A 27,324-nucleotide genomic window follows, 5' to 3' on the forward strand; every position below is an offset into this window, starting at 1 on the left:
ATAACGTTTTTAAAATTAATTGATTTTGCCAACAGTAATCCGTGAATGACAGAATTGTTGGCTTATAACTCTTGTAGACGGGCAGCCTATAATATTAATAAAACTGATACTTTATATTATTTGTTTCAGAAGGTAGAGGCCAAAGAAATGGAACTGATTTGCAATAGCAAATCATTCTAAAGTAGGTTTTTTTTTACATTTTGTAACTACTAAGGATACAGCGATAACAGCGTTTCTGAACATAATACGAGAGATGAAATTCTGACCTTAGATCACGTGGAGTGTGTCTGACCTTAGGTCATTTGGGGTGAGAAAATGTCTCGGTGATATTTCTCTTCAAACCAAGTGACGGAAGCTGACCGATCCCAAACTCACACTTTATTCGCTGAAAACTGAAAAAATCACCTCTTCTCTCCTTGATACCAAAATACGCAATTCATGGAATCGGTGGATCGAGTGTAAAATGGAGTGGTTCCCTTATTCCAGAAATCGCAATTTGTTTAAATAATGTTGTAATTATAAAGGAAAGATAAGGACAACTATACCATAAGCCTTCTCAAATGAAATAAAAACTAAATGCGGTGTATTTCCTCCCTATAAACGTATTTAAAATGTGAAGAAAGTCTTTCCCGGCGAATTATTTGCGAGAGGTCTTCAATTATAAAAATACTTTCAATCATGACACGGGGTAGAAACTTTCTTAGCAATTCTTGAAGTCCCTTTTTAAAGGAAATGAAAAAATTATCCGAATCAGCTGAATCTTTCTGAACGAGCAAGAGTAACCTGATTGTTGTAATTGTTTATACTTACATCTCAAAGTATTTTGTTCAGTAAAAATTATTCATTCACCCTGATGACGATGAACGAGTCGTCCGTTGGTGATATACAACGCACTAAACTGGTGAGAACCCCAAGACTTCACGAAAAAAGTCACCACCTCTTAACTTTGCGTTTCTATGGGGGTAATGAGTGGAATAAATAAATAGCAACGAAGGCGCTTACGCAAGAAAAAAACTAAATAATCTGTTTCAAAAGAAACTATATTCCTAATAAATCAGAATTTCTGGTAAATAAGGATATCTTTACGCAAACCTGAATTACTTTTTACCCAAAGTTTTAATGCCAACAAATAGTTGAATTAAACATTTTTGGCCCGGAAATAACAAATATTAAAAAAATTGAAGGCAGGCAGAACAAAGAAAGGAGACTAAACATGCATATTTTTACGATAAATGTATGCTGCGTGCATCATTCTTCTTGGAACGGCCAGAAAGAGCGATGTCCCAGGGACCTACAATTAGTACGAGGGTGGTTTGAAAAGATCTCGGAATCACCACGAGTTGTCAGCACCTGTGCAACGAGGTTTTCACGTGATGTAAATAGGACTGTTCGCTGTAAACACATACCACGTCAATTCTCGTGGAAGAGAACTGTGGCGGTGACGTGGCTTTTTTGTTGTTCCCGCATAGTGATTTGCGAAGATGGAAAAAATCGAGATTCATGCAGTGATTAAGTACTTCGTAAAAATAGGTATGGAATCAAAGGACATTCATGCCGATTTCCAAAATACACTAGGGGACTCTGCTCCTTCATAGTCAGCTGTTGCCAAGGGGATAAATGAATTTAAATTTGGTCGGGAGAGCTTAAAAGATGGTCCGTGCAAAAGTCGGCCAAGAAGTGTCACTACTTCAGAAATCATTGAAAAAGTGCACTAAGTGGTCATGGAGGATCGCCGATTAAAAGTGGGTGAAATAGCTCTTGCTTGCCAGATGTCATCTAAAAGGGTATATTATATTTCAACTGAAAAATTAGAAATGAAAAAATTACCTGTTCGAACTACTCATCCCCCGCAAGAGAGTTACCGCGATGCCCCCGTTTTAATTCTGACCTTCAAAATCCACAAGCCTGCACCAACATATATTTCAGCTATTTTCAGCTTAGCGCTTCTAGATTCTGGAATTCCATACCAAAAACATCAAATCATCACAATCAATTCAATCCTTTAAAGAAAATCCATACTATTATTTGAATTTTTACAATTTTTATTTGTTGGTTTGTGGAAACATTATTATTTTGAGTCTACGCTGTGATTTCTTTTGAAATTAAACTTATATTTTTGTATTATTTACTTTCGAATATTTTTTTGTGTTTTTTTTTCAAAACATTCTATTCTTGTGAGAGCTTGCGATGATTTCTTGAAAGCCTAAAATATATTTTTTGAATCACTGATTTTGAATAATTTGCTACAATGATATTTGATTATTTCTGAGCAAAATACGATATGTAATTTCTTTTCTTTGCTCTAACAAGTTACCCTGGAGCAGTGATGTGTGAAAGTTTCCGCTCATGAGTAGGTGGCGTCATTATACTTCTGGGTATTTACTCGTTTACAGAGAACCGTGCATTGAGGATAGGAATCGCTCAAAAGAGAGTGAACGACATCAAACCACGCACGGCCAATATGGGGTGGAGAGGAGTAGCTGAGAAGCGGTGACCATATAGGATTGAGCTCGTGACGTCATCAACTATCAGCAAAATGGTTAAAGGCTGCCGATCTTGAAAGTCGAAACAACAAAAAACCACGTGAGGTACACCCAAAAGGCCGAGGAGTAGCGGTTAACGGCTCGGCATGAGTTCATCGACTTATATTCGAAAGGATTAAAACCGGTGGTTTTCTCCACCAATACCTCGAGAAGTGGAAGGCGGATCGTACAAATTGAAAAATACTGGTCTATTATAACTTCATCACAACTGAAAATACGTAAAAATAAATTGGCGAATACAGTGTATTGAATAAGAAAAGGCCCACATTTGGACAAAATCCACGAAAAGTCTAGCAAAGAAAATGGTTCTTCTTTCAATGAGAGAGTGGTAGTCTAGTGGTTAGAGCACTCAGCTGCTGATAAATGGGTCCCGGGTTCAAATCCAGGATGAAATCCTCCGGACCAACCCCTCTAATATAATCCTCAAAGTGCGAGCGGCCCAGGGAAAAGAAATTATCATCCTACCCTCACCCATGCACACCAACTTTCGATTGTCATTATTGAGTGAGTGATGTTATGTTATCCCATGAGTTTGGTCAGGAAGTATTTATTATTTGCTTCAGAACTTCGCCAAAATTTAATTGCTATTTTTTAATTAAAAAGAATTCGAGCGATACATAGTTTACGGTCTTTTAAAGAGTTTTACATAAATATCATAGAAAAATCCCGGATGACAATGAAAAAAAATCCAAATAAAACATTGGCGTACTCCGGTGAAGTAAAGAATTATTCTTTCCTCAGAATTAACCCTCAAGAGAGAACCTAACTAAGTTAAGAAGTGGCTGATAATGTATTATATTACTAGGTAATTAATTTTCGGGCCTCAAAACGGATTAACAAGAGGGCGTTGCTCAACATGGAGTCGGGAATTCAGCTTTTAGCTAAAACTCGTTGGCTTTATCCCTTGTTAGTTCGAAGCTGGGAGCTGTTGGAAATCGCAATTGGGCTCCATATAAAACAACGGAGCCATTGTTGAAACTTCAGGCCTCCAACAAGTTTGCGGTTCGTCGATTCCCGTTCACCAGGTAGGCTACCCTCCAATTTTCCTGAGTACGTGCTTGCCTTCCTATTGGGTAAAGACCACGAGGAACTAAAAATATGAGAACTTATGCAAACTCGAGGGGAGTAAGGGTGGCCTAATGGTTACAATATTTCCTTACTGATCGGAGTTTCAGGGTTGAAATCATGGGGTGTAGCCTGTGGATACCCCTAAATAAAAAGAAACACTCGAAAGGCGAGGTGGCCCATGGGAAGGAAAAGGCCACCCCACCCTGAGGGTGTGATATCACACGCCTCAGCCAAAAGGCCGATTTAAAAAGAATAGCATTGAATTTGAAGTCAACATTATAAAAGAATAACTTCACAGCTTTAGGGCGCTTATAGAAAGCAACTTACGCGTACTCGATGCTATCTAATATTCTTGTTCAGAAATAATGCAGAAAACTGCCCCTCTCAAAGTATTGAAATTGAATTGAATTGCTTCTTAGCCGCATCGTTATCTAAATACTCCAGAGTTTACTAATCAATTCCATGATACATCCATGATAATTTTCATTTCAAAATGTCTTCTTCCACAGTTAGACATAACAAAACATGGATGGAAAGCATATGAAAAAAGTGACAACGATACTGCGCATTCCAAAGTTTCTCGCTATTTTTCCCTTTATTCAAAATTGACCAAATCCCCAAGACAGTTTTCACGCTAATTCCACCACGTTCTGCGCTATTGTTTTTCTATGAATGCCGTCATTATCGTATCAGCATTGGAATCTAACGTTAAGTGCTCCTTAAGGATAATTATATATTCTTAATTCCATAAACAGCCTACAGATTGGAATGAGCTGATTTCTTACCTATCAATATCAACCTTCAGTAGAATCAGTGGTGAGTGAATAATACCAACTTGCCATCGAAAATTATCAAGTCGACCAATTTATACTGTGGTGAAATGTTCTCCAACTTTAACGAGTTGATGAAAAACGAAGTGTTCTTTTCATTGGTTTCGCTATGATCATGTTGCAATTGCGGATCGTAAATGCATAAAAATATATCTGTCATGAATACGGATAAACCTTTCGAAAGAGTGGGTGCATAGATTTGCTATAAGGTAAGAAGTCTCTTATTGGTCATGCAAATTAAGATAAATAATAAAAAATAAGTAAATAAATAAATATTAATTGATTAAGTATTCAATACTTTACCTATATATAATATCTATTGGTTATTCGGCATCAGATATGGGCCAAACTTGTGATGAAGTAAGTATGAAACATAAGTACGAAATCTGGGCCCTCTCCACACTATCATAAAATATATTAATGCTACCTAAATGTTTGTCATGAACAGGAGTATGATTTACGATCAAAATAATACATTTTTGTGATACAACCAAGATTCTTAATGATGAGTATTTTTTCGTGCTACATGGAGCCAAAATAGAAGAGATTCTTAGTAACCAGTCATTAAAAATATAACTACCATTGATTCAACAGTTAAAGTGTTAACTTTTCATTTAGACCCATTCATTTCATGACCTCCTCTCCATTTCATCACCTCAAATCCTCAAATTTAGCAAACAAAAAAATAAATAAAAGGAATCATGAAAGTGATTATATTATATTTATTCTTTATAAAAGGGTTTCGTTGGTTTATATAACCATCTTAGCAGAGCTTCAAAAGTTGCTAATAAAAAGAATTTGAATTTAAATATCAATTTAAAAATACCCAGTAGTCTTCAATTAGTGAGAAGAGATCATTAAAACTTTATTTTATTAGGTTGCATGGGCGGGATATATTTTTCACCACCAAGCTCCTTATTTATCAATATATTTTACTACGTAAATACTCTCAGGAGTAATTTAAACATATCGGGACTAGCCACGGTGATATCTTTACGGTGTCACCCGCAATACACAAATTGTGTGAAAAGTCAAAAGGGAAAAAATCACTGGCCTTGACTTTCAGGAGTTCTTACCATTGGAAAACTATTGATTTCCAGAATTTTTACTTTCCATTATTTATACAGGAATAATGGCTTCCATCTTTTGACCAGTAATCCCTGAGTTATGATGCACATTAAATTGATTGAATACATCGGAAATGGTAGGAAGAAAAACCTTTAACGCTTCTTCCTTTTTTTTGATCGCCCATTTCCGCAGAACGCAAAATTCCATCAAAGATGGAGAAATTTCCGGCGTCAGCGTCATTGTCGTCCTGCTTTGTATCCAGAGACGCTGCTTTGCTTTGGCGCCTCGTAGAAACGCTATAGACGTCGGGGTGCACATGAAACCCTGGCATGTCGCCCTCTTGTCGTAGATAAGTGGAGAGAATAGAGAAAAAATAGTATGGACGAGTAGGAACGATTTGCAAAGCTGGATAGGGAAACAAGGGGGATGCAGACTTGTCCGCAACATAAGAGCTGATTGCTATTCCGACTCCGATGCGACTTCTTCAATGTCAAGGACGTGGACGAGACTTCCGTTGGATTTATTTCAAAGCAGCAGAAACGACCGTGAAACCGTGAGTAGCACAAGGATAAATAGGCTCTAAATCAGGCCCTCTCTTGCGAAAAAGTAGTATCACGGACGAGTAAATCTACGAGTTCTTTTATAAAGAGGTCGACCGTGGTAGCCATTTTGGTAAGGGCTCCCGCATGGACTTCGTTACTCTTGTCGGTGATTTTTCATTCCATTCCTCTCCTTTCGCTAATAACCGTAGTATTTTTTCCCAGCTTTTCCCCCGAAAAATAACGCGGTCTCCGAAAACGAAATATTTAGTTAAAAATATTATCTGCATTATGTGTGGATTAATTTTAACGGGCACCTAGCAATAAGACCGATAAATGTACCGAATCAAAATATTTGAGAATAATGAATTCATAATTTGAAGAAGCATTATTAATTTCACTCACCCAGTGATTTAACTCGAGGATTGGCTTGCATAGTAGAGGGTAGAGTTCACCCCAGAGTAAGCCACTCAGATTCAGTTTTTCACTGGGTCATCTATCGCTAGGAATATTTTCCAGTGAGTGTAGTGTTCATAATTTGAACCTGAGGCCAATCGGTCATCAGACGAGCGCCCAACATACAAGGCTACCAGGCTCTCGTACTTTATAGATAACTCAGAAATAAACATGAAGCGCGCGTATTGTGGCTGCTAAGTTATTCAGAATAAAACCGCCCATTTGCCTTCGTTTGTTACCCGCTGTAGGTGATGCAGACAATGCTCGTCCCTTCACGACTATTTCGAATTCGAATAAAGCGCGCTTTTACGCTCTTCTAATAAGACCCGATTGTTAGGATGGGGATGATAACAAGAAAAGTAATGGTTCCCGTATCTCAGAAGCATTCATTTCCTATGAATAGATTACTCTGTGATGGTACGCTGCTCTTCAAGGGCCCACAAGAGCGGTGCATCTAAAATGCGATGCGATGAAATTTTTCAACTTTAATCTGCTCAAATTAGTTCTCTTGTCTTTCTTTAAAGGGAGTCTTTCATTAAAGTGGTGTTTATACTTACATTTGCAAAATGCTAATTAATACCTTATTTCGCACAGGTGCGGGTTGAGGTTGTTATTTAAGAGCTGACGGTTCATGACAATCCGATGCTCCCTTGTGGTATACAAAACCTCTCAACAAAGACGCATCTGAGGTCTGATATTCGTTGAAAAGTGAATTTTAAATATTCATCAATAATTTAAAAAAATTGTTTATCCAGTTGTTGAAATTAAACCTGTCATTGGAGTATAAAGATTACCACACTTTCAATTTTTCGTAAATTACAGGGAGGGAGGGCAACTGCACCCCCTCCAATCCGCCACTGCTCTAGCAATATTATTTTTCCAAATTGACTTCTTCTTTCCATCTTCACCAAGACAAAAAATGAATGAATTAATGGTAAAAGTAATCTGAATAAAGTGAATTATCTTCAGCATCGCATTTTTTCAAGGTGGAAGATAAGACGAGGAGCTTGATAGGCGTGTGATGAAATGAAATGCTGAAATGAAAGTCACAGGTGGAATATGAGCCGGTACATCGAGGCATGAATACTTGTCTCAGGGAGTGAAGATTTATGTTTACATAAATTGACCCGCAATATTGCCATAAAATTCCGTGTGAGTGGTAATACCACCTCAATGGCTCGTTCCACTTGCACCCCACGCTTAAATCCGACATTCTTGTTTCTACAACTGACTTCAGCATCTTCAAGGCCCTCATAATTGCCTTTACTCCATTTTTAAAAATTCTCCTTCTATTCTCGGCATATATGTCGAACCTTTTCTATTCTCTTTGACGTCCAGTTCTTAAACGATGGCAGACATATCTCAATCATTTTGGTCAGCGTCCATGTCTCAACAGCACTCTCTGTGATACATTAATCTCGCCATTTTCCTTTGGACAAACGGTTTATACTCAGGGATATTTTTATCAATTACTTCTATTATAAAATGTTGCCTATGGCAGGGGTGCAGCTAGGAATTAAGACTAGGGGGGGGTTTAGGTGCAACTAATACCGGGGTGTGTGGGGGGTATGAAATACCCACCAGGGTAAGCGGTAGGTGCGAGATTAGTAAATTGCGGAATTTTAAGATAAATGGTTCAAAATGGTGAGTTTTACGTAAATCCAATTAAGTAAAATGGATTGAACTAAAAAATTCTCTGAGCTCTGGAGAGGGGGGGGGGGGTTTATCCCCTAAAACTTCCCCTCGCTGCGACACTGGCTTATGGTAGTGCAGTATAATTCCCTATTTTTCGGGGGAAGGAACATCTATTTTATTTAGCCAACAAGTAAGTATTACTGTAAATTATGACTGTGTTATTAACTTTAATGCCCTGAGAATATTATTGAACTTTGAAATCATGGTTGTTAAAAATTGACCGAAATTAAAGAGAATGAAACAATTTGATCTATGAATGAAGAAAAATCAAGAAAAAACTCATCTCTTAGGAGACAGGGGCTTCATTCCGTATTCTCTAGGACAAAATAACTAGTAAATAAATGACAATGAAAGTGCTAACGAAGTGAATTATCTTAAGCATCGGATTTTGCTCAAGATGGAAGGTTAGATGAGAAGCTTGACAGGCGTGTGAAAGTTGAAATGAAAGTCCCAGGTGGTATACGGAGCAGTTATATCGAGGCATGAATGCTTGTCTCAGGGAGCGAAGATGTATGTTTACATAAAAGCTCTCCACCCAACTCCATCGCTGGAAAGTGAAATATGGGTGAGACAAACAGGGGAATATTCTTAATGCAGTCGGTTTCGAACACATGATAAGCATTGGAGAGGAAAGTAAGGGTGTTGGAATGTGGATTGAATGCGTGGCAGTAGAATATAATATAGAAGTAACACGTGATGAGCTTTCTTTGTTGGCTCGTTTTGGGGCAGTGGACAAGACATGCTAAAAAGTATTGACGCAGGAAAAATAAATGTATTTTAAGGGAAGCGTTTGACTGAGACAGCCAAGGATCGTAGGCTCCTGCAGAGGCTTTGTACGAGAAGCTGAAAAATGAACAATAACACAAGTTCACGCAAGTTATCGGGATGGTGTGGAGATTAGCGTTGGATTTTCATATTTCAATTCCCGGCAGTGGAGGAGATTTTTAGATCACCCAACACCTACTTGGGTGCTTTGTAGAGAGCACTTAAATTTCAACTCTCTGACCATCGAATGGGATGTGCGGGCCCGATTTTCATTAAAGTCATCAAAATCGGCCGTTAAAATAAGAAAGAAAAATACAGGGAGGTTTCCGCGCCATAACTTCTGTTAAAATACTGCTTTTTAATAACGGCGCACACGGCTGGAAAGAGAGAAGCTTGCTGAAGGCCATGCACACGATCGGAAGACTCGGAAGCGGATATTAGACTAGTGCGGAGGCAGAGAAAGGGCTCCCGACGCAACCGGCAGAGCAAGTCATTTGACATGCTCCGGACTGAACGTGTAGGCTTCGTTAAGAGTAGTTTATCGCCGAATCTGAGTGTCTCTCCAACCTTTCCTCCCAACGGTGCAATTATGCCATCGGTCGCTGCATTCAAATAGTTAATTAATAATTAATTAGCTAATAGTTAATCAACTTGCGCTTTCTCGAGAATTAATAATATCTCTCCGGCTTAGAGCCAAGTGAGAAGATACATGGTATCCCATGTAGCGAGGTCCGTCACGTTTCTCACATCAGGTAATGGATTACTCCCATTTGTCGTCACTGAAACGTATACGGATCTACTTTGGATCTTCCTACCAGGCTGGAAATCAGAATATTCTTTCATATTCGTATTAATTGAAGCGAGGATAAAGAAGACGCCAAGGATTCGACAAACGAGACAAATATTTGCGATAAAGCTAATATGTGGAATAAATTATCATAAGAGAATTCCTGGGCATAGCGATATAAATATTAATTCCCCTTAATATGAGAAATAATTAATTATTATGTCTTAAATAAATCTGGTGATAGGTCCCTGTTTTCTCCCTAATAATTTTAATTGTTTCAAATAGTTGAGTATAACGTTTACCTGCAGAATTTGATGTTGATTCATATCGTCCTACTGTAGCCCTTAAGAAGTGGCCAGAATTGAAATGCATATTACTTTAAATTAGCATAATATCTGATTATGCATTAATAAATGGAGAATATTGCTATTATTCCATATTCATGAGAGTTATAATTTCCGTTAGGCCAAAAAGCATATTTAAAACATTAGTAGGGTAACGGATTTTGTAAATTCTCCAGAACTTTTTGAAAATTGCTGTGGCCTAAACTTAATAGATGACTCTACTCTTGAGTAGATAAAATGAGACTTTTTTTATTATCTTTCTATTGTAATTTTCATACAACGCCAAAACTTTATTTCATTGTGGAACATGCGACTGGGATGTGTATCTATTAACACATAAAATATTCATAATTTTGAATCACGGAAGAGGTCTGCTTCATATCCTTTATCTGAGTCAAATCGAAAGAATGCACCACATTTTTGTTTGGATTATAAAAATGTATAGTTGGCATTTCAAACGGAATATTGTCAAAATACCGTATCCTGCTTTCAAGTTAAGTGTTAGCGATAAAAACTCAATTCCAGCGCCAGAATCGAAGAAGATTTTTCTTTGATTCCGGCGCTAAAAAAGGAATAGTTTAAAAGAAGTTTCCGAGAATTTCAACTCGAGTTGTGCCTCCTGTTGGGAGTTGAACTTTTGAAACCCGTAAACAGGATCCCTCCAAATTAAAAAAAACTGGTAAAATCCTGTTGGGGATCGGAAAGAACATCTCCATCTTAGAAAAAGTTACGCTCATTTTATTTTTTTCAAGTGAAATCCGAAGAAAAATGCGTGCTTTCTTCCCTAGTCTCATTTGATTTCATTCATACATCATTCATGTATGAAAAGCAAACTTTGTGTTCCATTTCAGCGTTTGCTTCCTTTAATTCCTTCAAAATCTGACTCTTAGATTTTCAGTTGACAAAAATCTATGAAGAAATTTTTGGGCATGAGTTCAACATGTAGACTGTAACGTCTGGTTTTTTAAATATAATCTTAAATTTTTGTTATTACTGTAATTTTTGGATACTTAAATTAACTTAATTTTAGTTGGATTGTTGAATACTCATTGATGTTTTGACGTGAGGAATAAGGTATGGGCTCTTGAGAGGAAGAAAAGAAGGAAGAGGCAGTTTTGGGTGAATCTGTACGGGAAACATGACTAAAAAACAATACAATTGACATTCTATCTACATTATTACATTTCGAACACAAGAATTCGATACCCGAAGTACTCAAAAATCTAGCAGCCAAATAGTTTTACGCAAAACTTTATAAATAATATTAAAATATACCATTCTTACTCAATAATCCTTGAAAACAATCCATAAAAGCCGTCTGTCAAAGGAGTTCAGAAGTAATATGTAGTTACTAAGACAATCAGTAGAGTAAAATCGTTTTATATGTGCGGGGAAATCTGAGTTTTACTTACTATATTGTTTGAAATAAGTTTTTAATATGTTTTATCAAAATTATGAAGGCGTAAATAACGGCAATTTTGAAAAATTAGTTGCCTCAATAGATATGTGCAAAAGAATATTAAACGGTAGGCAGGAATACGGAGGCGCAGAGGGTGAGACGGAGGTGATTGAGAGATGTGCGAAGAAGCAAGGGGAGAAAGACGCAATTTAGAAGCTAGCAATTAGTAAAGAGAGCGAGCTGCTGTAAAGAAATCTTACGACTGTAACAATAGTGAGGAAGAGCGGTATTCTCAACATTGTAAATTCACGAAGTTGGCAACCTTTGACTGATTAGCTAATTGCCGCGAGTATAATTTGAACAAAAACTTCTATTAGCCAGAATCTGCAATGAGAATTCATGTAAGGACAAGAAAAAATCCCGATCATTACCGGGCATTAAATGTGTAGCAAAGAATTCGAAAAGACCGTATTTTCATAAGATATAATTCGATCAAGGTGGAAAATGGGAGCAATGATTCTCGCTGACATTCGTAAAAAAACAGTTTTTTGATGTAATTGGTCAATGCAATACGTAACTGCAAAAAACAAGAAAGTGCAACCACGGTTAAGATTATAGTTAGAGATAGAAGTTTGAGCTTGAATTAATTGAAAGAGTCATTTTGCCATTAATAGTTTTTAAGCAATAGACGACCCTATCTCATGGATAAAAGTAAAATACAGTAGAAGATCGATAATCCGGAAATCTATTTAACGGAATGATCTAAACAACGGAAGGTTTTCCCGGAGTTTTTCAAAATTTCTATTTTTTAAGTTGCATCGCCGAAAATATGGCTATCTAAGTGGTTAAATCGCCGTCTCAGAGCCTGGCTGTCTTCTCGCTAATCCCAAGAGATATAGTCAACTAATTTGCCGTTATTTTCTGTAAAATATTTCATTTCGTGATCCGGGATCCCTAGATGTAGTGATTTCGCGCAAAAGATTTCACGGAATCAACGTACCATGTATATTCCTCGAACTTTCCGGACTTCAGTAGAGGGATGAAAGTGGATTGAAGTTTACATTGTGCGCGCCGCACGCCCAAAATTACTTCAAATTAATCCGAGGAGATTTGCAGTTAAAATAAAACTGTAAGGAACATGAATGATAACTGCTTATTTTCTTACGATTGCCTTCTTTTTCACTCAATGAGCTCCGACCGTCAGGAAGAGGAATTCTATCGACGTCTTTAATCTGCATGCGCTCATTTTGCAGCAGTGAGAATCAACGTATTGCTTAAAACACATTTTTTCAGCTGGCATATTCCCTGGTGAAAGCACTATTTTCCGATCAGAAATTTGCCTTTTTTGAAAATCTACGAGCGAAATTACCAGTTGCTTCAATCGCGGGAGCCCTTTAGTAGTTTTAATATTGGATATGGCAATCCCTTTTCACAAGTAGATGTTCTCAAAACATATTTAACCCTTCCTAATGACCCGCGGTTGAACCTGAGATTGCGATAATTAAATCCAAGAGAAAAATGAAAGGCCACCATGCATTGCATTCTCGAGTTGGTCGTTGGGCGGGCGACCCCCGCCGCGAGGCCCTAAGACTCTCCCTATGAGTCATGCGGACTGGTCGAAAACGTCGACTGCACCACTCCACCCTTCTCCCAAAGACATTGTATTCGCCGCAGGTCAAAAATGACTCACAATGTCCCAATGACACGCCTTGTCGGTCACGTGAAATAGTTCTCGCAACATAATGTAACTCCGTGGGTCTCGTTGTCAGTTCTTTTCAGCTTCAGTAACAAGGCGTTTGCCATCAGATAGCGTTGTGCAGTTTGTGTCGTTAAGTGAATAACCCTGCAATAGATTGATTTTCATCTCTATTGGTCATGGAAGCAGCGATCGGATCCAAGAGAAAGAGGAAAACTCTCTCCCTTCAACAAAAAGTGGAGTTATTGAAAAAATTGGATCGAGGTGTTAGTGTGTTAAAGCTTCGTGAGGAGTATGGTGTCGGGCAATCGACCATTTATGACATTAAGGGACAGAGAGAAAAACTTTTGCAGTTCGTTTCGGAGTCTGACTCGTTGGCCGGAATTTCCAAAAGAAGAAATATACGGGGGCCGAGTAACAATGAAGTGGATAAGGTGGTATACGAATGGTTCCGGCAGCGACGAAGTGAAGGAGTTCCAATTTCCGGAGGAATAATAATGGAAAAAGCTAAATATTTCCACAAGGAATTACAAATCACGTCACCGTGCGAATATACGACAGGGTGGCTACAAAAATTTAAACAGCGCCATGGCATTCGATATCTGAAGGTTACCGGAGAAAAACTGTCAGCAGATCACGATGCTGCGGAAGATTACGTCAATGAGCTGGCAAAGTTGGTGGATGAACATAATCTTTCACCGGATCAGATTTACAACATGGACGAGACTGGATTGTTCTGGCGCTGTCTTCCCCGTAATACGTTCGTTTGCCGCGATGAAAAGACTGCGAGCGGAGCGAAAGAATCAATGGAAAGGGTCACCATCGCAGCCTGTTCCAATGCTGCCGGGAGCCATAAATGCAAGCTCATGGTCATCGGTAAAAGTGCAAAACCACGCGTATTTAAGGGTATACACCAGTTTCCTGTGATTTACAGAGCCAATAAGCGAGCTTGGATTACGCAAGAATTATTTAAGGAATGGTTTCATACTAACTTTGTCAAAGAGGTCCGAAAAAATTTCAAGGCTCTTGGACTGCCTGAAAATGCAAAAATTTTATTGTTGTTGGACAACTGCCCTGCTCATCCTCCAGCAGAAACTCTCGTCGAGGAGAATGTTATAGTGTCTTTTTTGCCGCCGAACTGTACTGCTCTAATCCAGCCACTTGATCAGGGGATAATAAATAGCCTTAAGTGTCACTATCGAAGTGAAGTTATGAAAAATATCATCAACCGTGACACTGCTTTCTCCTATGAAGAATTTAAGAAGGAATTTACCCTTAAAAATGCAGTATGGTGTATTGCCGAAGCGTGGGATAAGGTTACTCCCCAGGTTTTGAAAAGATGTTGGAGTAATTTGCTGCCGGATTTTCAAAACCGCTGTGAGGAAACTGACGACATACCAGAATTTGATGGCTTCCAGGGTCCGTCGAATGATCCCGTTTCTCATTTTATAAATTTTGTGAAAGAGCTGGATGCCGACATAAGTGATGAAGATCTAAAAGAATGGAATGCCTGCGACAATAATGCCCCAGTGTACCAAAGCTTGACCGATGGAGAGATAATGGATGCAGTCACGGGTTCGACAGTTGATGAAGACGTGACCGACAGTGACTGCAGCTCTGATGAGGAGAAAATTACTACGTCGGACGCAATCACTTATGCAGAAAAACTCATAAAGTACTTGGAGCAGAGGCCCTCTTCTTCCAACGATATGGAGGTATTACACATGCATAGGTTGAAAAACAATTTAATACAAGAGAGACGCAGCCGCTGGAAACAGGTCAAACTTACCGACCTCATGAAGAACGCACCAACAACCAAGTGCGCGGATGTTGCTGCCACAGATACTGCGTGCCACTCCACCCATGGCAAATAAATATCCAATGGACGTAATGGTAAGCAATTTTTTCAATTTTTCGGGATTCATGCCGCTAGGGAACGCGTTGTTTATGAAGTTAATGCCAAGTAGATTTTCCAAAATACTCGCGTTTTCCGCCCTTAAAAGATTAGCTGCGACTATTAATATTAAATTGAAGAATTAACATTCAAATTCGATTGTTATTTACGGTAACGTACTCGAAGTGTGATTACCTCCGATCGGAGGATTTGATAATTACCGATAAATGTATGCTAGTAGTCGTGAAAACGACATGGAATTTGCGATAGCTGCATGTTGAAAAATACGGAGAGGCAAAATGTTGATATTCCAGTCGGATTGTAAAAATATTATTTGCCATATTTATTTCATTTACAGTTGGCCTTATCAAGAGTACCTCTGCGATTTACGGACGAAGAATATTTTCAAATGTTTTGAACCTTTTTTTAATCACAGATGGCAAATAGATATCCAAGATTCTCACCATAATATATATTCAATAAATATCCAAGATTCTCACGCCTTTCATCATGAATTTTATTGAGTTTTTCTTGATCCCTTACTCAGCAATACATCATTTCTGTTGATGCCAATGCACGTTCCGGAAAAAAATATTTTCCGTATTGCAGTGTTGCCTGCATCCAGGGAACAGATCTATTTACCGGAAATATCTTTAATCCGGAAAGGGTCTGGTCCCACGCATTCCGGATTATCGATCTTCTACTGTAGTCTTGAAAAGCACTTGAAAATAAGTGACGTTTCAGACTTCAAGACTAATCTATTAATACGAAATGTGAAAGAGAGGTGATTGGATTGGGGACGGCATAGAGAAAAGCTAATAATGAAGCTGGATGATATAGCTAGGACTTATCGAAAAGCAATGGAAGAAATAACACAGGAACACATTTTTTTGGAGGAAGAATATGGAAATGCGTTTCTTTACAAGCTAGCAGGTTACATGCTTATTAAAAGTGATTAGCGCTTTAGACTTCCAAATATAAATAGAATTTTGTCTTCGGGGGCTGGAGGCCATTTAGGCAGGCCAAGAATGAAATGAAGGCATCTGGCAACGAAAGAATAAATAGACCACGCACCACGGCATATTCAGAAGGGGGAAGAGGAAAACTAAGAGGCTTTGCTTGCGAGCACAGAAAGCTGCTATGATATTACACGGATAGGTCATGGGGCAAAGTGAGGCTTTCTAATTTCTCTAGAGGGTATCGATAGAATTCGATCAGAAGCAGTGGCCTACGCGCATTGGCATCATTTATTTATGATGTGGGGAAGTACTACAGGGGAACCAGATATCCATTTGGAGAAGAGCGCAACCTAGATCGCGGCAGGATTTTTATTATTTTACTCTGAGTGTTTTATTCCGATGAAACCACCATAACTTCTTGTTCCTCTGTGGAATTTGATGCGTTTAGAAAAGAAAAAAGGAACAGGTTAAGCGCTGGACTGCTGATCGAAGAATCCTAGGTTCATATGGAAATTGGAGTCCATTTCACCCCAAAAAGGATTTTATCCCACTCGGCCTGCATTGTTTCCATACGTATTTACTCGTTCAGATCTCAAGTGATCATATTGAATTTTTCACCAAAACATTTGTTTCGATTCAGTAGACCCCTTAAAAGACTTGCGAGTATATGAAATTTGAAAAAAAAATGGGATTTTCTCGAGTGCAATATAAAAAAAATTTGAGATAAAGACGACCTCGAAAGTGTCCTCTATATATATTCAGCAAAATGCCAACATGATTACTTAAGCTCTGAACGACAAATACGCTACCAAAGATGACAACATACGCCGAGTCGAGAGGGAGAGATGCGTTCTCATTAGGATTTGTTTTTTTTTCACCAAAAGACGCCATGAAGGAAAGAAATGATTAAGAAGGACATGGTCACATCCTAACGTTAATTCTTAATCTGTAGTAGACGGTAATATTCATTTTGAAGAGGAAAATAACTATTAACAAACGATAATTTGACCTCATTTATCCCAACCAACCTTGGGGTCAGACTGATTTAGAGGGAGGAATATAGATAAAAATTGCCAGTCAGTCGAAGGGTATCTTAAATAAAGATCATTTCACTCGGTCATTTCTTTGTACTGTACAATTTTTGGCTTAATATAGCGTAAATATTACCCTAGACTGATCCATAGGTGAGGATTTTAATCATAGAATTTTTAGGGCTTCATCCGGGATTTGAACTCCGTACCCTTTGGTTAGTAACGCTCTACCCCTTTGGCCCCTGAAGCTTCCAACTAGCTAGTTGTATACTCGAAGACTTTCACGGCGATTTGATGAATCTCCCCAAGAAAATGTATCATATAATTTAAAAATTTGATATCTATTTTCTCATTACACTTGAATGTGCAGGTATTGAGCTTTTTTCGGGCAAATTATCATTTAATTAGGGCGGTACAGGCTCTCCCCGACCCCCCAAAACTCCACCCGTGGTTACTGAAACAAATGGTAGTCGATATTTCGATTTTAAAATCGAGAATCTAAACGTCTGACGCCATGAGCAACTGTTATCGGTGTTTCCCCCAAAAAAACTTCAAACCAATGAGAACATGCCGCTTAAATATTGTGGCTCTGGAGTACCTAATCTGCGAGTCTGGCCTAAAACAGCATTTTGGCCCTCAATGGAGAAACTTACGTCACGTACCACAAAGGAACGTGAATCATTTGAATGGGGAACATAGGATCGGCTGGCTAACCGCCTATTAAGGAAATCAAAGAGAACAATAAATGATGCCTTACCTGTACGCCTGTGGTGGGGGAGGTAATTTTGGATGGAACAGAGGGGACCTTGGCTCCCAGAGCCACGGCTCTACCCCTCCAGTCCCCCCCCCTGCGTATGAATAAATGAGCGCTCAATGCAATGAATAGCTCATGAATAAACCAATTGCCATCCACACCAAGCCTAGTCGAGGCACATTCTCACATGCCTACCTCCGCTAGGACCCTGGCCTCCTCCTACCCCATACTGCACCCTTTCACAAAATCCCCATATTCCTCCGTATCCCTTCCCCTCAGGGTTCCGCCAGGGTTCCATTGTGTGCAGCATCCCGCGAGCCAGTCACGGGTCACGGCTTTCCGGGGTCCCCTGTGTTCCCACCCCCCAGAATCCTTGCCGCTTCGGAAAGCACGGCTCTCTGAAATATTCAATCCAATACGCCGGCGGAACCCCCGGGCCTCTATATGCTCTTCGAAGCCGCGTTTATTTATTATGGATTGGTCTCCGGGAGGAGGAGGAGGAGGAGGGGAAAAGCCCACAGCTCTAAGCCCCCATCCGACGGATAAGAAAAAAATAATAAACACGTTCGCTTTTCGCACGACGGAATGGAAGGAGCCCATTTCATTCGCGATAGATTTTGTATTTCCCTTTTTGGGCGATTCGGGATTAAAAAAAAAGAATTCACGCTGGGTATGGAGGATTCCATTCGTGAAGATATCGGTACACTCATTTGACCAATATTGTATGAATACTGCATTGAGAGGGAGAGAGGCATTCGTATCAATAGCGCAAATACAGACACGTTTGTAACAGGTGATTCGCTCAATTTCCATTGAGTTCCAAAGAAAACAGGGAAGCCGATATGAAGGTGCAAATATGAATAAGAGGATTTTCAATGTGCGAGAAGATGCAGCTGCAGCTGTAACGGACGAGATAACGTTGCGCACTGTATCGAAAGGTTAAACGTAGCATGTTTTTAGTACTGCGTGCAAGAACGATCAGTATTACTCTTCTTGTTTGAAGTTTGAGGGGGCAAAGAAAAATTATTGATGCTCACCTAGCAGGTAATTGATTTGTCAGTGGAAGTGAAATGGGCGATAAAATCAAAACTGTCAAGAATTTGTACGAGACAGAATTTTTTCATGAAGACAAATGATCAGTTATTTTGTTAAAAAATTACTTACTACGCACCTGCATGTTGACGAGGAATATTATATCTGTGGCAAAAGAAAGTCAAATTGGGCCTGGTGAATGAAGACGTGCATGATGCATGAAATATATCTATTCTTGATGATTGAAGTGTAAAAAAAGAATATATTTACTTGAATAGGCTTTGGGAAGATGGCGAAGTTACACCAACAATTTATTTTATAATAGACATTCGCGAAAAAGCATTTTGACCTAATAAATATTGGCTCTAAATTAACTCACTCTGACATTATTTCACTAGCTAGCGCATGGAAATGGCAGAAAAGTGATTGTGTCAATTTGTAATTCATACTGACATGTCGGCATTTCTGAAGTAAAAAATACGATTGTGGCATTTAAAAAAAAGCATAACGTTTTATAATTTTTTGAATCTCCGTTTTTTAACTAGCCATTTAATCAATAATAATGGAAAAAACGCTGTTTTAATAGCATACGAGGAAAAATTATTTTAGGCGATATTGAGGCGTATCAATTGAGACATTTCACGGGACAACGCGGAGAATTGTAATTAAAAACATTTAAAATTCACCAGCAAATAGGAAAAAAATCTTATAAATGATATTTCCCATGAATCACGCAACGAGGTCAGGAAAAATAAAAACATTTATGTATTGAATTTTTTTGGAAAACAGGTCTGAGATTAAACTTCACATAAAAGTATAAAGGAAGAACTTAACTTATTAATTGTTGCCGAAATATTAAAAAAATACTGAAATACACTGAAAATTACATTTAAAAGTTTTATTCAAAGCATAACAGAAACAATTCTCTTGAAACTAGGATTGCAATTTCCATTTACGTTTCTACTCGAGTTCGAAAGAATAAATGAGTTTCAGTTCACTTACATGCAAAAAGTGACGGACCTCGTTAATTTATTTAAATTAAGCTGCGGAGTAGCATGGGTACACTTCCAACTCACCGTAAATATTCATGAAAAAGTACAAAACTTACAAAAGTACAAAACAAGTAAAAAAAGATTGAGCACATCTAGTTTTTAGGTCAACTACATATCTCACTGTTGAGCTGAAAAGACTCTGCGTTTCACTGCGAATCACTCATTTCAAAGGGACCTCTCCCATACATAACGAATTAAAAATCGATAAATAACCGGCCAATAAATACCCAAAGCTGCAACGGAGCTCAATTCATCGGAGATGCGACAAAATGTCTTCCGTGAACATGTAGCTCGGAGCCACGAGAAACAAGATTTATTGGTTTGGGTCTAGAGCGCGTATAAGTGGGCCAAAGATTCAAATTGAAAAACCCCCACGACGAAATCGTCTAAAGAATGAGGACATCGGCCTACGTAAAAATAAGAAATAACTCGTTCATTTATCAAATAATATTCTTCATGGTGAAATTAAAGGGAAATGCCGATGCATTATCTGCCAATTGAGGTTACCACTCGGAAGAAAAAGGAAAACGCCGAGTATACCACACGATGTATCATAAAAATTTTCTATAAATAGCTATATTTCACTTAATCATTCTTTGAAAAAAGAGCTTAATGCCATTTAACGGGAGGGATGAGAGCAACACGGTATCATTAAACGCTGCTCACTGATTCATTAGAGAGTGGAAGGGAAATTACGATGAATTAATTGAAGTGACTCATTCAATTAGCTTCGGTTAGGTTTTTGTAGAAATGATTGAGAGAAAATCATTAAAGGGCAGAAATAAATCAGTGTACAGCGCCAAAAACCGTGGGATTTTAATTAACATAATGGGAACAGTCAAGTAACGATACGCAGTCATTTAAAACAAGGAAAAGAGAACAAGTTTTATTACTCAGTCAAAATTAGAGGATAAAGGCATGAATTTGAAAAAGTTACAACTCGCATGATCCCCGCAATTAACTGCAAAACTCTTTCAGCTTACCTGCATTCATTCACTTTAACTACAATTAAAATCTAAATGTGCATGTTCTGACTTTGGATGGCATATTTTTTCATCCATGCTTATTTTTCGATTCCATAATCTTATTATGTTCTCTACCAGAGTACAAATTTATACGCTTAGGTAACTGCTTCCAGAAATCATCAAAATTTAACCATGGTTATTTCTTATCTGGTCCCATAGTGATGACAGATCCATTTAATTATTTTGTAAATAACTTTCGACAGAATTTATTTTTCAATCAACTAAAAAAAATGCCTTAATCAATTTCATTAAAATATAGCTGAGGGCCCTCAACGGTGATGAACATGAAGAAATCATTATGAGCTACCTGATAACTAGATTTGGCGACGATTATAATCCATTTTTTGCTTCGAAGAGAACAAATTGTTGATAGCAAAAAATTGAAAAATATACTTCTAGAAACGTCAAAATTAACAATATTTTCAACTTTTCAAATTCTATTTTGGAATTCACAGTGTTTTAAAATTTTGGAAATACGTGGACATTTTAATCAAAATTTAATGGCCTCCCTGTGAATCCACTTTAGCTACATTTGTGCATACAACACACATAACGTATGATTAGGGATCTTTGATTCGCCACAGTCGAAGTAGGTTTGCGTAGTAGCATTCAGAGAGCAGAGCGTTGGGTAATTGGCCGAATGATTGAGTCCAAATCCCTGATGAAGCCATCGCACACTCCCAAAACAAATATTCTCAAAGTGCGATTTGGCCCAGGGAAAGGAACTTCATCCCCTACGTTGAATATGTGATTATCTAATGATGTACCTAAGCTTCCGAGTAAAGTCATATGTGGTAATGCTAAGCGAGTCTGAAAATATCCTCATATTTGTTTTTTCATACAATCATGCACCAATTAGCACTCGGATCAGAGAGAAATCAGAGGGAAACGCGAAGGCTTTCTTTGAGTATGGAACTTTAAAAAATTCAACTCACTGAAAATTTGTTAATTTGACCGAAAGAGCCTGAATTAAAAATCTTTTCTCAGATTAAATATGAAAAAGTGGAATAGTGGCTTTTGCACATGCGACCAAGATATAAATGAGAGCACTCGAGATCGTGTGATGGGAATGACGAATCTGACTGACCGGTTCCCATGATATCGTGCTCATATGCTTCAATGCTTTATATGTCCATTAGAAATTTTTATTTCCAAATTGTTGAATACTCATGAAAGAGGAGTAATATCAAAATGCTAATATAATCTATTTTCATGTATTTAATATGCTACCCCTTTTCCATTTCCCAGAAATATACCTAAGTTTTCGTCTCAATTTTGGTCCTTTAGCAATGGAATGCTTAGACAAGTCAAGCCTTTGACTCACAGTTTTAAATATATTTTAAAACGAGTGTGTAAGTAATCTCGATAATGGGGCTTTTTTTTGACATCATTTAGACAAATTCAACTGTCACATTTTTTGAAAATATAGCTGTGTGTAATAATGAGACGCTTTGGTTACTGTTACAGGACCTTAATAAGCGCTATAATTAACACTGAAAAATCATCTTGAGTACACATTTGAGCAAAATTTCAAAGATTTAATACTGTGTTTTCGCACACCATGCATTCAAATACAGGATTGGTCGAGCCATTCAGCATTTTTATGGTAAAGTGTCTATAAATATTTTAGTGGCAATGCTTTCGTTTTATTGACTTCATACAGAGGCATACATCCTTCATGCTATAATTTGTATTGGTCTATTGTATTATTGATGCTTTGGTACTCCATAAAATTAAAAACTCTCAAAGTTACCCTTAATGTTGAAGTAATCCCGTTTTATTGTGTATTACAATCATCATCAAGAAAAGCCAAAACATAGGTTTGTCTCAGCTTTCCATTCCGCTCTCCTATCCGCTAGCTTTTTCATAGAGACGTATTTATTCTCTTTCACATCCTTTATAACCAGTCCTATTTAACTCATTCGGGGCCGTCCCTTGCCCTTCTCTCCTTACACCTGTCCTACATCAAGTGAAAACAATCAGGCTATTATGCCTCATAATGTGGCAAACTTAGTTGTCCCGTCTTCTCCTCAGGGTGTTCAGAAGACTTCTCTTTTCTATAGCAGTTCCTCATTACTTATTTGATCTATTAATTTGTCTTCATCATTCTTCGGTGGCATCACATTTCGAGTGCTTCCTGCACCTATGAACGTCAAAGCCTAGCTCCCATAGAGAAACGTGCTTCATATGCAGTATCTGATGAATTGTTCCCCAACCATTTACACTAATTCAATAAAAATGGGAACCTTTGGATTAGGGACACAAAAGGGCGTGGCCCTTCCTGATTTGCAGCCCTCCCGCCGGCAGCGAGACAGGGGACGACGAGGCTGTTTTTTTTTTTCACAATCACAATGCCATCCGCGCTTATAGCGTTCCGGCGAGGGAAGCGACGACAAACCGAGACTCGTAATTTATTCGAGACTTCCTCGAATCTTCCGAGCGGAGAGGATGTTGCGTAATTACCATGCCCAAGTTTCTTCCCCGCATCGTAGAGTTTTCTCCGGAGCCAACAGATATTGCTCCTGGCTTGAACAATCTCGGTCACGATAAAATTTCTAAGGATATCTTCATCCTGGTTTCCGTTCATTTTTATCATCGGTTTTATTCACTTGCACTCAAATTGTACGACATGAATTGGCCCACATTATTATTATTAGTCAACAATATTATTGAGGACAACAAGTATATATGTCAGGCATGAACTGTTTTTCATAGCTGCTATTACGGAAATATATCCAAATCTCTAAGCGAAAAATAAAATTTTGGGTACTTTTTGATCCTAATACCATTGAATCAAATTCAAGGCATTTCATTTTACATTTCACTCGATAAAACAGGTTTTAGCAGGTAATGGCATCTTTCATACCATTGCATTTTTTATCATTCGTTCCATTCCCTTGTACTCAAATTTGTGCGACATTAACTTGTGTTGTCACCAATCAATCAGTGATGTTGGGATTTATGAGGACTTCGTAATTTTTATTTTATCACACTAGAGTTGATACTTGAGGGGTAATTTTCAACGGTACAACTCCTTTTACCCTTGTTGAATTAACCCTTGATAATGTCACAGGGTCGATTCCGATGGAGTAAAATAACGTTGCTTGAAAAATTATGAAGTCGTTAATAACTCCATCATCATAAGGAAATTGTGCTAAGTTGAGCCGATAACGGTTGAGTCATTAATTAACCAGTGATTGAACCCGAAGGTTGATTTTAATAAGCGAGTCAGACAAGCCTAAGGCGCGCGAATTCCACAAATTTAGGTTAGAGGGGCCGGATAAGATCACGGGACCTTAAGGTCAATGTTCATGATAGTGTAACTAAAGGTACTGTTTCAAACGGCCATACGGTTTCAGGTACGTAGTTTTTAAGTGTTTCCCAGAATAAGGTATCAATGTAGGCATGACAGAAATAACAGCTAGATGAAAGAAGAAAACAAAAGCTTTAGCATACACAAGAGTGAGAGTTCTTCTACTGAAAGGTAAGATTGCCATGCAAGTGCTGTGAAGGTCATATTATTTTTTATTAATTTTGCGGTAAAAAGCTCTTTTCTCCAATAAATATATTTTAAATCAGGTAATTAACGTTTCTGATTGAGTGTTAACTATCTAGCTTTAAATAACATCAATAATTAACAATATCAACAACTTTACCAATATTGCAACCCCTTAACGAAAAACTCCCATATTGTCAGAAGTGGCAATCATTATGCTTTATGTCAAGAACTGATTGGGAAAAAAGATTCGTCAAATTGGTAAATATAACCACAAATTTGATAGGAATCTCAAATAGAGATAGCCGATTATAACGTAATTTTAGAAAAAATAGCCGTGAAAATATTATTTTGAAGGTATTTTGTGTTCAGAAAAAAGTACAAATAGAAATATTTATTTCATGCAATAAGCAATTTTTTTCTCTCTCAAAACAATAAAATCAATTATGCATCTATGTTACGTATCCCTTGATTTCACAAGGATCACCTTATCCAAACAGCCGATTACTAGCAGGGTTATATGAGTCAATTTATTAAACTCATCAGTATTAATTCAATGTATAAATTTTGAGCAGTCAACGAGCGTTCTGAAACTGTGTTCTGCTTAAATTAGGAAGTAATTCTCTCTGCCGTGTCACGCAGGTCATTTAACTCTCTCATCTGAACGACCTCAATAGGCAAATTAGGCATGTAAGTAAACCCGCAAAAATTCATACATCATCCTAATATACGAAGCTTCATAAAAACACTACAAGTACTCTGTAATTACTACATCAAGAATAAATTTCACATGGTAGCAGATCAAAAGATATTAAAAATTTCGATAGGCTCATTATATGACCCAAGGTAATCAAACAAGACTAAAATTATGAATATCTGTAGGTGGGGAATGACTGGGTTTGAAATACCGATCTCTGCTCAAGAATGCGTGCAATTAGAAAGAGGTCAAAGACGTTTGGAGTTGCGAGCAAAGGTAGTTGATGAAATTCCAATATAATTGGTAGAGTAGGTGTTTGATTTTTAAAAGGGCATGTGATAAGTTTATCACGGCGGCAAAATTTCGAACTATACATGTGAGCAGTGATCAATGAAGTAATCTAACGCTGCACAGTTACAAAAAGACAAATAAATAAACTTATACACTTAATTAGCGCCTACGCGGGCCATAACTGATGGTATGAAATGTCATTTAAACAAAGATGCAGAAATGGATAGAAATGATAATTATAGGTGTAAAAATAAGCGATAGAAGGTCAATAAATATTACTTATAAGATAAAAAGGCGTAGATATAAAATTATACAGTTGGTTTCGCAAAACATATACCCTCAAATATAAAATTATCTCGATAATCACAAGTAAAAGTATAAGACATAAGGCTATGAATAAAGGCCAAGGGATGAGGAAAGCCTGAGGCAATGAGGCATGTTAGAAGGTAATTTGGGGAAAAAGTTTTGAAATTGGCTCGGGAATGCGGAATGTTTGTCGGTTCCAATAAAATAATGGAAAATTCATGAGCTATTTAAGGTCTTGATTTACATTTTTTATGAGAAGTGTGCGCTTGGAACTTCGACGAATATATTATTAAGAAAGAAAAGCTCTCTTTGCAAAACTACTGCATTAAAATCATCGTGGAATGGAAATTTTTCACAAAATTACGGGATTGGAGATGATATTTTGAAACCCGAGAATTGCAGACAAATAAAACTTCTATTATTCATGCAGTTCGCCTTCCATTTATGAGAAAAGCACAAGGTTTAAACCAATGAAACTTTATTATTCTGATATCCAAGAAAAACGGGTTTAATTCCAAGCGCAAAAACAATACTATTGACGGAACCAAAATATGTCAGGAATGAAATGCTTTTTGATAGTTGCTATTCCAGAATTGTATCCAAATATCTATGCTATAAATAAAAATTGGTTAAAATTTTCGATTCTACGGCTATCAAATCAAATTCAAGGTATTTCATTCTAAGCCTCGTTCCATGGAACAGGTTTTTTTTCATCATGACATGAGATCTTTCATAGTATAGCATTATTTTATGAGAGTGGCTCCAGTCAAATTCCTCGATTTCTGCCGCAAAAATTATCGCTCCCGTTATGCCCGAGCTAACCCTGCAACGTGTCACCGCAATAAACCGCTTTCGCAGCCACCATTTTCCGCTGGTGCAAAGTCCCCGTGAAAAGCCGGGCGAGGCAATTTTCATACGATCCTCGACGGAACGATTAAATAAATAGGAACGGATAAAAAAGAAGAAAAAAAGATATTGAAATGCCGCCATTTTTCCAGGCCATGCGGCTGTCATGTATGTACAAAATATAAAATACTTGGCGGCACCATCGCTCCAGCAAAACAAGCAAGGGAGCTAAGCCTTCTACCGCGGCGAATTGATTTTTAACCTTGACCCGTATTCATCCGAGCAAGAACAGCGGTTTCCACATCCGCCTCACGGAAACTACGAAAATTCATATGCACCTTCGGCATTCTCCCTTTCCGCATGTGACTACCTCGGTACTAGTTCCTCACCATCAAAGCTATGCAAACGACTTTTGAATCTGAATAATTCCTCCGTCTTTCTCATACGAATAGCGCCTTGAAAGGAAGGATGTGTCAAATATACATAATACTACTGCGACATCGGATGATATTGTATTGGACTGTAAGATTTAACCAATTTAATTTTTCCGGCGATTGTGATTGACAACGGCGTAAAACTCCCGACGCACAATAGTGACGAAGTAAGGTTTAATTCTCCGACAGTGGCTTAGTCAGCACGACCTCGTTCTCCTGTTCTATTGCGCGGCATTAAGACGTTAGCACCTTGTTCTTGACAACTCAGGCTGTGATTCGCTTTATAAGGTGATGACTTGGCGATGTAACTGGTGGCA

At 38.0% G+C, this 27,324-nt stretch overlaps 2 protein-coding genes across 2 annotated transcripts in view; one reads left to right on the forward strand and one right to left on the reverse strand.

The window, feature by feature from the left end:
* Positions 1 to 27,324, reverse strand: part of LOC124163312 (atrial natriuretic peptide receptor 1-like) — an 897,209-nt gene that overhangs the window by 32,054 nt on the left and 837,831 nt on the right. The window lies entirely within an intron of this gene.
* On the forward strand, positions 12,215 to 15,551 carry LOC124163314 (jerky protein homolog-like). Its single transcript, XM_046540131.1, has 2 exons — positions 12,215 to 15,083; positions 15,443 to 15,551. The coding sequence occupies exon 1, from the start codon at positions 13,370 to 13,372 to the stop codon at positions 15,062 to 15,064; it is 1,695 nt and encodes a 564-aa protein (XP_046396087.1). The 5' UTR covers positions 12,215 to 13,369; the 3' UTR covers positions 15,065 to 15,083; positions 15,443 to 15,551.

The sequence above is a fragment of the Ischnura elegans genome, chromosome 8 (assembly GCF_921293095.1).
Source record: "Ischnura elegans chromosome 8, ioIscEleg1.1, whole genome shotgun sequence".
Lineage (NCBI taxonomy): Eukaryota > Metazoa > Arthropoda > Insecta > Odonata > Coenagrionidae > Ischnura > Ischnura elegans.